This window comes from Puntigrus tetrazona, chromosome 1 (genome assembly GCF_018831695.1).
Source record: "Puntigrus tetrazona isolate hp1 chromosome 1, ASM1883169v1, whole genome shotgun sequence".
In the NCBI taxonomy this organism is placed as follows: domain Eukaryota; kingdom Metazoa; phylum Chordata; class Actinopteri; order Cypriniformes; family Cyprinidae; genus Puntigrus; species Puntigrus tetrazona.
In genome coordinates this window covers 26,320,800-26,333,915 of record NC_056699.1, presented here as the reverse complement: position 1 = coordinate 26,333,915, position 13,116 = coordinate 26,320,800, and the positions used below count along the sequence as shown (strand labels likewise).

Below are 13,116 nucleotides of genomic sequence, written 5' to 3'. Positions count from 1 at the left end.
CCACGAACCGGAAAACCCGGGGGAATCCCATTCGTCGTGTGAGGGCTTGTATGTGTACGAACAGTCCCATCCCTTAACAAAGCACGTCCCGGGGACAGGTGCTGGGGATTTTGCTGGCTTTATGGTGCTTTCCTTCACTTCTACATGTCTAAAAGCAGGCTGGGTCCGTAACCGTGTACCGTATCTCCAGGACTCATCTCCTGTGTTTGTCTGGGAGCGTGCGGGCAGTCGTAAAAATCGGACTGGTTGCTCCGCTCATCCTCCACGAGGTCGCTAGGCCCGTAGCTTCTCTCTTCCGATTTGCCGCTTTCCAGATTCTCTGTGTCGATGAACGGCGTCAGCTTGGTTTGCTCGACGTGGTCCTTGACCGGCTCGATCAGCACATTTACCACGTTATCCTGCTCCACATGCAGTGTTCCTGCCTGGTGTGATTGCATTTCCCCGAAATCCTACCAAACCAGAAAGAGACCATTTATAGTCAACCATCCCCACGCAGGAATGCTACTCGGTAACATCTGATGAATTAAATGCATGGTTTCCTTCATTCATTCTTTCATTCATTCTTATTATTTAGCTTTAAAAAAAAAAAAAAAAAAAAATTGTTATATATATATATATATATATATATATATATATATATATATATATATATATATATATATATATATATATATATATATATATATATATATAAATATAAATTATAATTTTTATTTAATTTGAGTACTTCAAAAATCTTTCTAATTATATAATTTTGTTTTTTTCATTTGCATTTTTATATTGTTTATATATTTCTGTGCAGTTTGCTTTATTGCAGTTTAATAGTTTTAGTACATAAAATCTCATTTGCTTCTGCTTGCTTCCAAGACGACATTTCTAATTCATACTTTTTTTTTTTATGCGTTTTGATTTTCACGCAGTGTTGTTTTGTTTTATTTTTAGTAATTATAGTACTTGGTGTTCTTTTCCATTTTTATTGCAGTGAGCTTCCAAGACAACATTTTTATTTTAAAGACATATTATTCCCCATATTATTCCCCCTCAAACCTGACAAAAGTTAGATTTTCATGATATGTAACCCAATTTAAAAATGTTCTACTATTTTTACTACTATATTCTAATATTTAGATTTAATGTATTTTTAATGCAGTGTAATCTTAGCATACATTTTTTTTTTCGGTAAAATGCTAAAGATGCTTCCATCTGTATTTAGTTTAAGCTTAAAATCAAATTAATTTTAGTAATTAATTTTAAAAATAATTTTATTTTAGCTAAAATGACCAAAAGCAAATGTAAAATTATTATTATTATTTTTTATTTTATTTTATTTTATTTTTTTAATAGTTAACTATTAAATACATAGTAGTCAACTTTATTTACCTTATTCTTTAAAGCAGAAGTGCGCTTATGGGTGATTGTAGTAAACTGTAAACTACAATAAGAAAACTAAACTGTAAACTGTAAAAGAGCTAATTTGCAACTTCAAGCATCATAACCAGGTTTTTTGTGCAGCTAGGCCCATATTAACAAATGCTGTTCAATTTGTCTTGCTTAAACACGATTGCGCAGCATTGCAAATAGTAATATAGATGCATAATGTTGCATTCAGTTTGTGTTTTGCTGAAAAAGGTGCACAGAAATATCAAGAACGAGTCAAAAAGCAACTTACAAAGAAATGATGGAACATGGAGAAAACTTTCCTCTTCATGTCCGAGTTGCACTTCCTCGCTAACAGCATGATGACCACAGTTATAACCAGCAGCGTTGAAACGGCCCCCAGCGCTGAATATATGTACACGGTCACTGGAATATCTGGACGAACAAAAAACATCATTATATCGTCCTCAGCTGCGCGTGTCATTACAATCCCATACAGACACGCCCCCTAGCATTGCCCCGCCCCCCTCACGTTGATTGATAGCGCTGATGTAGACATCGGAAATTCAAATTAAATGATAAACTGATGTTAAAATACGCTAAATACAGCTGCTAATATATATATATATATACACATATATATATATATATATATATACACACAAACACATACATTGTATGTATATATATATGTATATATATATATATATGTATATGTATAGCATTTTGAGAAAAAAAGATGGTTCTAAGGCATCGTGAACCACCTTTATTTAGTGTAAACTGTGGTTTAATTCACCACCTAATGTGTTATAAACAAAAGGCTGGGATGTATTCACAAATTATGACTAGAAAATACAATGCATAAAGTCATCAAAATTGCTAAATAATTGTATTGGTCTGTATTCCTGTTATCTGCCTGTGAAGCGAACAGAAGTCTCATCGGTTGAACTCACAGTTTCTTATGTCTCCTGTGAAACAGGTGCTCTTGAGATTGAAAAGCCTCTGTCCGATCCCTCCGGTCAGATTGATGCAGTATTTGCCTACGTGCTCCGTGAACTCTACGGACGTCTCGCACGATGCGTTTAGATCCATTTTACAGACTGACTTGAACGTCTTCCCCTGCGGAGAAAACAGCGGTTAGATACACGGAAATGTTTCTTGAGCAGCGAATCAGAGAGATTTTTAAAGGAGCGCTTGACTCTTAATTCAGCCAAAACGATATTTTACGTCATACTTGCATCGTTGCTTTGAAGATTTTTGAACTTCAGAAGACTGTTTTTCTTTATTAAAGCTTTATCGAGGGTTCGGTTGAAATACTCCGAGCGGACGGTTACCTTTTCCGTTTGGACGTTGTAAAGGAGATCGTCCGTGACGTCCCGCAGAACCGGCGAGCGTCTGTACAGACGAAGAGGGTTGACGAACCGCACGTGAAGCTTGCCGTCTTTGGGAGAAAGTTTAACCTCGGGGAAATCCAGATGACCTGGACAGACGACAGCGCAGACCGATTACACCGCTGTTATTTGCTCTGGACAAAAAAAACGGCATTTTCAATAAAAACACGGGCTGAACGTACACTTAATGTTGACCAAAGAAAACTCATTATAGCTGAAGTCATCCGAACTGGACGGCTCGGACTTCTCTCCTCCTCGCACGGCCGTCACGTTGACGTAGTAGCGGTTGTACGCCGTGCTGAACAGCATGCTGGATATGTTTAGAAGCAGGTTTTGTGTGAGATTAGAGTCCCTGGGAACGAAAAAAGAACAAGACTGAGCTTTCGGAGGCAGATTGCAAAAAAAAAGGACGAACTGTAGCAAAAGCAGAAGCTCATTTAATCACCGAAGCATTTAGAAACGATGGTTTTACCTTTCGCCGAATTCGTCTTTCACCTTCACCTGGAAGTAAACGTCTTCGGCGAGACCGGGGTACTCCCATCGGACTTCGGCTCCGTAGCTGTCGCACCGAACAGACACTTTAGCAGGAGACGGGAGACTCGCCGCTAAAAGAGAGACGGCGTCGCGTTAGGGTTCGGGCAAGCGGCTCTTCTCTCTGCTTTTATCCAAAGCAACGGTGCAATAATATACAAGTGCTATAACAAGCCCCAGTTAGCTTAAAGTATACTGCATTGTAACATTATTCTTAAAAGAGAGATAAATCACATTGCTAGTTGTAGTTATACGGTAGAAAAATGCCAGAAATATTATATACAGTGTTCACAAATTATTTAGTAAGTATATTAGGTATACAACATGGTATTATTACTGAACGTACAATGTGTTTACAACTGTCTATAATACTATTTTTAATGTTTTTACATGCATCTTCTGCTCACCAATGATGCATTTATTAAAAAATAAAAATAATAATAGTAATATTGTGTGAATACACTGTAATATGCTATTTATTCCTGTGATCAATTCAGCATCATTCAGTCTTTAGCGTCACACCATCCTTCAGAAATCATACATTATGCCGATTTGCTTTTTTTTTTTAATTGTAAAAAATGCTGAACAATTTTTTCAGGATACTTTGATGAATACAAAGTTCAAAATCCTTTATAACGTGTCTTTGCTCGCCGGTAATTAAAAATTCGATAAATGAAATTCTTGAACTGATCTGCTGCCCTCCTTTACACATCGCTCGTAAAAAAAGAACGTTTTTTGGGTGTTCGTATCAATATATTAGTCTTAAGGTTACGTACAAGCCAGTGTGCTCCAAACTCGGACAAAATTCCCGTTTAGAAGATACAAGAGATCAATTATTGCAGTTTAACTAAAACCACTTTGAAAAGATTAATCGGCGTGAACCAGCTGTCCTTAAGATACCCTCGTAACACATTCAGCAAAACATCATCTAACTATCTGATAAAATCATGAAATATATATGAAAATTAAGATACGGTTGTTTAAGATATGCGTTTTTAACATGACTCAGAAAAGGACATTTTCTTTTACTGTACTGCAACAGAAAACGAGAGAAACAGAACCAGTGTACTCTCAAACGCTCTCGTCTTCGACCGCGCGAATCGTTTCTCCTCTTTCATCAACTCTATTGCTTTTACAATATAAACAGCCGCAGGTGAAGCCGTTCCTGCCGTATTGGTTCGGCGTGGCCTCACGAAGCCCTCAGTGCTGTGTGTTGAGAGAGCATGAAGAAGGCAGGTCCTTACAGGGCCGATGGCCCCCGGTGACCCTCCCAAGCGCTCTCTCTCCTCGTGGTAAACTCGACACCTATGAAACCCGTCTTCCCTTCCCTTCCCCTCTGGCTCTGCTCTCCAGACACCCACGCTCACACACGCTCACACTTGCCCTTTCTTACCAGACGCCAGTTAAAGCGTCACGCTCACTGTTATTACCAGAGACCAGTGCCAGCTTCTATCTGTAGCATTTCAGACTTTGAACCGCTTTTATATCGAGATGCGTTTTAAACCGCTATAAAGTTAACAACCAAAACCCATTTAACTGCTCTTAACGACATACTGCGATGTGTAGCAATCATTTGACTCTTTTTATCCTCTTTTAAACGTCTTGTCAGATAGTTTTAGCAAAGTTTTTTTTTTTTTTTTTTTTTTGCGAGAACCGTTCAAAATCATCACAATTGGCTAATTGGGCGGCGCAACAGTTTTTAGGGGGTTTTCGAACCCTCTTTTTTTGCAGTTCGTAAAGTAGCTGCCCTTCGATGTAAACAGTCTGCAAAGCTGGTAATTAAAAAAAGTGCTTGATGAAGAAAGATATTGTCTCGCAAAAGAAAAAGTCGACTCAGAATCGATTCGTTACTTTTTCAAATCTTCTGCACGTTGCCGGTGCTTGTAACTAGGTAACATATTTGCATAATCCTGCCTGTTTGTGAAATACGAACCTACGCGGAAATAGATACGGAAAGACCAATCAAAACAGACTTGGCCAACTGACCAATCAGAGCAGAGTTGCCGTTTACAGACCTTAAGATCCGAATTGATCCAAACGAACCGCATTGAAATCAACGCAAAACGATTCTAATATCAAATGCATATTCTGAGGAAATTACAATGTTTTCAATTACAACGTCTGCATACTCCGTGGTTGAAACGACACCTTCTGATGTTCACTGATGTTTATTTCACTCTAACTAGAGGTGAGACACAAAACTATATACACTGTTTGTTTGGAAAATTTTGAAAGCTGACCGCTCTGAAACCTTTCAGATTTTTTTTATTTCCTCACAGTTGCAAGTTTACCAGAAAGCCGGAATCGCAAATTAATACTCCGAATGTTTTTAATCGCACAATCCTGACTCTTAACTATCAATGCCCAAACCACGTAACACTCAAAAAAAGACCTTGTAGTGAGATTTCCATATCAGAGATTGGATTTCCAGCTTTGCATCGCAGGAATGTTTTCACAGAGAAAGTAGTTTTTGCATTTACATTTCACCATACGCCGTTTGACTGCATTTATGAGATCAGAAATGCAGCTCTTGGCGAGACTTTAACATAAAAAGAAAAACTAACCATTTTCAAAGAACATAAATGTTCTCACGATTGATCAGTTTTGATTAGCCATTAATCACGTGGGTTGCTTTTGCAGTGCTTGTGTGCAGGAGTGTCTGAAGAAGCTCTCAAACTCGTTTACCTGGTTTTGCCCAGTAACCATTACCGAGAAGACAAGCGCCAAGGACACAAACGCACACAAACCCGCCCCGCTCTCTCATCGCTGATATTGTATTCAGTCTAAAACAGGATCTGCCGTGTCAATCACTGCGGTCTCGGTCGTTTTAGCTTCATTTCAGGAGAGAAATGAAACAGACTTCCTTAAGACCTTTAAAGAACACCAACCCAGAAAGCTACAACCATGTTGTAATGAGATGACTCGCATTGTTTGACTCGCAATCCTTTTTTTAATGGGGCCAGCGTCTGGTTCAAAATGAATTATGCCCGAAAATCGGATCCCTAATCCTTTCCTTTATCTAAACGCAGTCACTTTACACCTCTCTCTCAATGGCATCAGCAGCTTCTTATCATATATGTATGCGTCTAATCAGACTGATTTATACACCGGCTGCGATGTGCCTGAACTTTGACTTGCTTTATGGGTTTAGCTGATCTGTGGAGTACAGTGCGTGACTGTCATGATTGATCTCTTTAGCGAAGCTCGCTTTAAACCGAGAGGAATGCGTGTAATGTTAGGCCTGACGGGGCGGACAGTAAAGGGTTGGGTTCGTGTCGGTCACAAATCCTTGATCCTCGACATCACCGTACGAAAATATAAACTTATCCCAATACCCAAATGCATTCCTAAAATCAGTGGGAAACAATAGCCGATTAACAATTGCGTAGAAGCACCAAATGAGCCTGAAATGGATATTTTTTGGAAAATGATCCTCAAATCTGATTGGAAAGTTGTTGAAGAGAGTTGATCCTGGAGCATCTTGTATTTGGTGAAACACCGCCCAACTACCTTCCACTACCAATCTACCTTCTCGTGGTGTAAAACAACTAAATGGAAGTGTAACGACTTGGAAAAACGCTCAAAGAGTGAAAACATTTAACTTTTACAACATACACCGTCTGAACGCATCTCTGTCGGTCCTTGCAGCGAACCGAAGCCACGACCTTGGCGTTGGGCTGCCAGGAAAACTATCTGAAAAGAGTCAGAAATTAAAGTAATGTAATGTAATGTTATCGTGATAATAGAGAAATATCAATCAGTGTGTGTTGAGTTAGCCCTCCTTATATGATAACTAAAAACATCTCTCTTCATATGTCAACAGTGTCCGTGTTGAACCAACATTACCTTCACTCATTAATTATCAGCATTTAAAATCAATAAATAATATTCCAAATTAATAATAGCAACAAATAAATATCAAATTATTATTTTTATTATTATTAATAATGCCAACAAATCCATTTAAAATGTTTAAATGCATTATATATATATATATATATATATATATATATATATATATATATATATATATATATAAAATAAATAATATATATATATAATAAATAATAAATTATATATATATATATATATATATATATATATATATATATATATATATATATATATATATATATATATATATAATATTACTACTATACTACTCACAAATAAATAAATAGCCTTAATTAAAAAAATAAATAATCTTACCCTCTGAGGCGGTTTTTTGGATCAGCATTAAGACGGAGACACCGATATAGATCTGTATCCGCATTATTGCCAGCGAGTTTCAATATGCACATGTTATAACTCCAAGCAATTCGCGTTAGTCCAGTCGAAATAAGCCCTCTCCAAAAGCAGTGAACACCATTTTCTTTAACAGCTACATGAAACAATGAAGGCAACGTGACGCTCTCAGGGAAGCGCGCTCTTCAGGGAAATGACGCGTGTCTCGCGCACACCCTCTGCGTCACAAAGGTGTTTACCGGTAACTAGTTAACTCTCTCTCTCTCTCTCTCTCTCTCTCTCTCTCTCTCTCTCTCTCTCTCTCTACACTGAACTTTTCACTTGTTGGGGAGATCATATTTCATCTCTTTTTAAAACATTACAGTGCCATCTCATGTCATATCAGTGCATTGCATGTCAGATGTGCTGTGATTATTCTACAGCTATTTGTCAAAAGAGTATTTTCAGCAAAGATGATTTCAGTTGAAGCGTTGGCATCACGTTGAAAAGACGCGTTTATGTTAAATGCTGCTTTAATGTTATCGAAACATTACGGTGCAAAGCTTCAAAACAAAGGGAACAGTGCAGACAAGCTAATTCTGTAAAATTGAGCGTTGGCTAAATGCTATATGAACAATAACAAAATCTGGACCTCGGTGTTCAGTGTCACGCGATCCTTCGGAGATCATTTTCCAATTTTTTACAACATGATAAATGTCTTTGCTGTCACTTTTAAACATTTGAATGTGTCTTTGTTGCATGAAAGTATTGATTGCTTAAAAAAAAATCCTCCATTCCATATTTTTGTCCGGAAACAGTCAGAAAAATACCCAAATAATACCCAAAACGTGTTTAGACGAGAGACCAATTGATAATGATACAAAAGGAGCGGTTTATTGTATGATCTTAGTTTCAAAGGTCAAAGGTCAAAGCAAACTGATTGGCAGCAACATCCCTTAAACCTCGGGTTTCCATCAACTTATCTCTTATTCGTGAAGACAAACGGCCCTTGAATAGTCGTAGAGAAAAAAATAAAGAAGAAAAATAAATAAATGAATCAGTGAAATGAGTATGCAAATGGCTATAATGAATATTATAAATGGTTATATGATTAAATGCAATAATAATTGAATGAACAATAAATGAATGTAAAAGAAAGAAAGTAAAACACAACATAAATGCACGGTTGCTCTCCTAAAGCTTTTGAGGGTCCTCAGAAAGGTCGTATCTGTGAATAATTCTCTGTGAACGCTGCAGCAACGATTATCAAACTCATAGGAACCCCGCTCACTTTTACAGATGTGCATCACCTGCAGACTGAAGGGAGTCCATAGAAAAGTCAGCTCAAGCTCCGAGAGCCCAACGACGATCACACAAACCAGCCGCTAAGACGAGTGAGTTAAGTGTTGAGGTGTTGAGACCAAACCCTGAAGTGCCCATAAAAACGAACACAGACACAAACGCAAGCACAAAGAAACAGAAAGCGCTGGGTTAAGCCTCTTAAAGCGTTACAGCTGCTGTGCCTCGACGAAGCAGATGTGGAGTGAATGCGATCATTGAACGGACGAGGTGACAGCTGCGGTGCGTTTCTGCACCACTGGGTCACTAAAAGGAACGGTCTGAGGCAAACACACCTGCTTTCAAGAGGACCGCAAATAGGTTTTCAGAAAGAGAACTGTTTGAAGTCGTTGAAAACCTATTCAGCGTCAGGGCGGGAGATCGCTCACCACTGCAGTGGATGGGTGCCGTCGATAAAAACATCACACTCGTCCACACCGCTCCAGTCAATAGTCACAGCTTTTTAAAGGAACAGTGCATACACAAATAAGCAGTTTGTCATTATTTACGAATTCTGCTTGATTGTGAGATACACACTAGCGTTCAAAGATTTGGGGTCAGTGAGATTTATTCGTTTAATTGATACTTTCATTCAGCGAGGACACGTTAAAGTAACCCAAGGCGTGAGAAGATTGCGGTTTTCACAAAAAGGCCAATTTTCAACACTGATATTCATAAATGATTATTCTTTCGGGCAAGAAACCGAATGATTTCTGAAGAACTGCGTGACACTGAAGACTGGAGTGATGATGCAGAAAATTCAGCTTCGATCACAGAAATAAATGACATTTTACAATACATTCACATTAAAAAAAAAGAGTTATAATATTTTAAAATGCTACTTTTTTTCATATGGTCACATGATCTCCCTGCAAGCATTTGCATTTATTATTATTATTATTATTATTATTATAACCAAAACGCTCTTAATTCGTATTGAAAGTACTGTAGAAATACCAAATCTGTCAAGACATGCGAGTCAAATTTTAGTAAACAATTAACGAAATAACTTTTTTTGTGTGTATATCCAAGCAAAGCGAAGCCTGTTTTTAAAGTCCGTTAAAATGATTTGCGTTGTAACCTTACTCTCAAAAGAAATTTTATATAATATTCATATTTCAATGTCAGTAGTACATGTGTAATGACCGAAAAATGATATATTCACATATTGTGGAGTACGGCATTAACTGTATATCAAAGAATCAGATTTAATTAACATACAGTGCCAAATAAAGTGTCTTTCTTTTAAAGATGCCTTTTACGTCAGAAGATATTTGATGAGAATGTAATATTGTGAAATGTAATATCACTGTTTTCTTGAATGCATTTGAAAAAGAAATGCATTCCTGCGACGGAAGCTGAATTTTCAGCATCATTGCTCTGGTCTCCAGGGTCACTCGGTCCTTCAGGAATCATGATAATGTGCTCATGTGCTGTTCTGGTTATTATCAGCGTTGAAATGAACAAGCTCGAGATGAAATGAATCATATTACAGCGTTCAGAGTAAAAATGTGTGACTTTAATGGGGCTAAAATTTGGTTAAAAGTGAGTCGTGCTTGAAATCAGATCTCTTGTAGTCTAATCGTTTACTAAATAGAGTTATTTTACATTTACTTTAACATCCTCACAGTCAAACCATCACCTTTATTTAACCGGTCTAATCAAACTGACTGGCTGTGAACTTTCTAAACTCCCTACAAAACAGGCTGACAATCTCAAAAAACCTCCCGAAGCTGGTTGCCTTAAACTCTTCTGTTTTCTCAGCTTTACGTGCATTTTTTTTACGTCAGTACACGAGTGGCCGGGAAGGGGCAGCAACCGTAGCGATCTTTATTATCTTAATACAAAAATTTTAGTTTTAGACCGCTTTGGTGGCTTAAACGCAACTGCACGCAATAAATGTACACTTGTAATAAAGATATGAATATTTCGTATTTTAGTATCACCCCTGTGTATTTCACTGTAGGTTTTTTCTTTTGCTCGGTCAGCCCTAGTTGTACTTATAAGACAAATGTACAATCAAATGAAATCCTCTTACCCTCTGAAACTGAGTTTTGGATGAGGAACGAGACAATAGATCTGGACGCACGTTTTTGCCAGCGACTATCAATCTAAAATTGAAGTGAAGTGAGACACTTTCTTGTTAAGGTCCTGTAGGCTACAGTGAGTCCTCTGGTTCCAGGGAAGCCAGGGTTGCCAGGTTTTTACAGCAAAAACTGCACAATTGCGGCGCAAAAACCGTGCACTGAAATTTTCTCTTGTTGAGGCTTGATCCCAAACCACTGCAGCTATTAACCAATACACTGATTTATTTAAAAGCAGAACGTTTTTTACCTTTGGTTCTCGGCTTGATGTTATATCGCTGTGTATCACATCGCAGTCAGATATGCTGTACACAGAAATTATTCTACAGCGATGTGTGCATGTTATTGCTAAATATTGTGAACATTCCTAGACTACAGGATCGGCGCACGATGTCCTTCTCATATAAGCCTCAGAGCTCAAGAAGTCAGAAACCGTGCGCTAAACGCAAGGCCCCGGCTCCTCGCTTAACCTGGTCTGCACATCATACACAGAGAGAGGGATTACTCTGGAGCGGCTCATCCAAAGTTTTCCGCGTCACTTATATAACACATCCGAGCTGGATCTGTCTGGAACAGAGTAAAACTGGGCAGAAAATCAATTGAAGGTGATTCTGTGTGCATGTGGGGGTAGTTTTTTTTTAACTTGTTTAAGTTGTATTTATTTGGCACAGAGATACTTGGCACTTATGAAATACAGCTGATAAAACTAGAAAGCGTATGCAAAAGAAATAAAACGGGCAACAGTCCAGATAAGCTTATTCGGTAATATTACTTCTCAATGCCATGGACAGTAATAAAATAGGATTTTTTCAGTTCACTGATGCATTTATTTGACAAATACAGTAAAAACAACTGTAATTGCAAAATATTATTATACTTACGATTTTATATTAGAATAAAAATGTTTTTTTATTCTAATATATTTTAAAATATTATTTATTCTAAAGCTTGATTTTAGCGGCTATTATTTTCAATGTCTTTTCTGTCGCTTTCGATGAATTCGTCCTCAATAAAAATGTAAATTTCTTAAAAAAACCGAATAAACAAAAAACTATCAACCCCAAATTATTAAAATTATTATTAAAAATGACGTTGAATGAAAGGGTTTAAGGGACCCTGCAGCAGTGATTATCAAACTCATAGGAACCCCGCTCACTTTTACAGATGTGCATCACCTGCAGACTGAAGGGAGCCCATAGAAAAGTCAGCTCAAGCTCCGAGAGCCCAACGACGATCACACAAACCAGCCGCTAAGACGAGTGAGTTAAGTGTTGAGGTGTTGAGACCAAACCCCGAAGTGCCCATAAAAACGAACACAGACACAAACGCAAGCACAAAGAAACAGAAAGCGCTGGGTTAAGCCTCTTAAAGCGTTACAGCTGCTGTGCCTCGACGAAGCAGATGTGGAGTGAATGCGATCATTGAACGGACGAGGTGACAGCTGCGGTGCGTTTCTGCACCACGATTTGGAGAAATATAGCATTACATCACTTGCTCACCACTGGATCCTTTGCGGCGGATGGGTGCCGCACAATAATCCACGAGTCATCCACACCACTCCATCCTAAAAAGCTGCATGTTTGTACTAAAGCCATTAAGACACCGTTTCGCTATTTTCTAGCTAAAATGTGAATCCTCGTTCCACAATAAGGCCAAAAAAACACAAGCAGGGTTTTTATTTGTTTGCACTTGCTACCATTTGACCATGCACGCATACAGTATATGCAAGCACGCACTCCGTCCTGTTTATTTCTATAATACCCTTTTACACAGAAAAGCCACTGCAGATCTTCAAATAGATGCAATATGTTGAGAGCTCAGCGGTTGGTCTGACCTCCAGCTAAACACGGGTCAAGGGCACGCAAACACTAACACTAAACCAGCAAATCCCTGGCGAATGTCTCCACCCTCTCTTAATGCCTCTCATGCAAGCATCACCACACATGCACTCACACGCAGCAACTGGGACATTCATAAAAGTCTCGAACGTCCTGACTAAATGTTGTTTTTCATCTCCAGGCCTGCTGCTGTTGGGAGCGATGAACGCAGCTTTGAGTCTCCGTTATCATCCCAGATCCAGATCGGCGTCCCAAAAGTGTGTCCTCAGATCAGCTTCACAACACCCGAACCTCACCACAGCACGGTAATGAAAACAACACTTACACGGTTGC

At 38.3% G+C, this 13,116-nt stretch overlaps 1 protein-coding gene across 2 annotated transcripts in view; it reads right to left on the bottom strand.

Annotated features, from left to right (window-relative positions):
- The window catches only part of ifngr1 (interferon gamma receptor 1), an 8,690-nt gene extending 958 nt beyond the window's left edge, over positions 1-7,732 (bottom strand). The window contains exons 1-8 of one of the 2 annotated variants that reach the window (XM_043221991.1): positions 7,509-7,732; positions 6,915-6,992; positions 3,241-3,373; positions 2,951-3,120; positions 2,712-2,857; positions 2,331-2,496; positions 1,670-1,812; positions 1-449 (exon numbers count right to left, since the gene is read on the bottom strand). The exon at positions 1-449 is cut by the window's left edge and continues 958 nt beyond it. In XM_043221991.1, the coding sequence (XP_043077926.1) occupies positions 141-449; positions 1,670-1,812; positions 2,331-2,496; positions 2,712-2,857; positions 2,951-3,120; positions 3,241-3,373; positions 6,915-6,992; positions 7,509-7,572 (1,209 nt within the window). In that variant the 5' untranslated portion in view covers positions 7,573-7,732 and the 3' untranslated portion in view covers positions 1-140. The remainder of the gene's footprint in view (positions 450-1,669; positions 1,813-2,330; positions 2,497-2,711; positions 2,858-2,950; positions 3,121-3,240; positions 3,374-6,914; positions 6,993-7,508) is intronic. The other variant, XM_043222663.1, reaches the window with a different exon arrangement.
- Between the last annotated feature and the right edge of the window lie 5,384 nt (positions 7,733-13,116).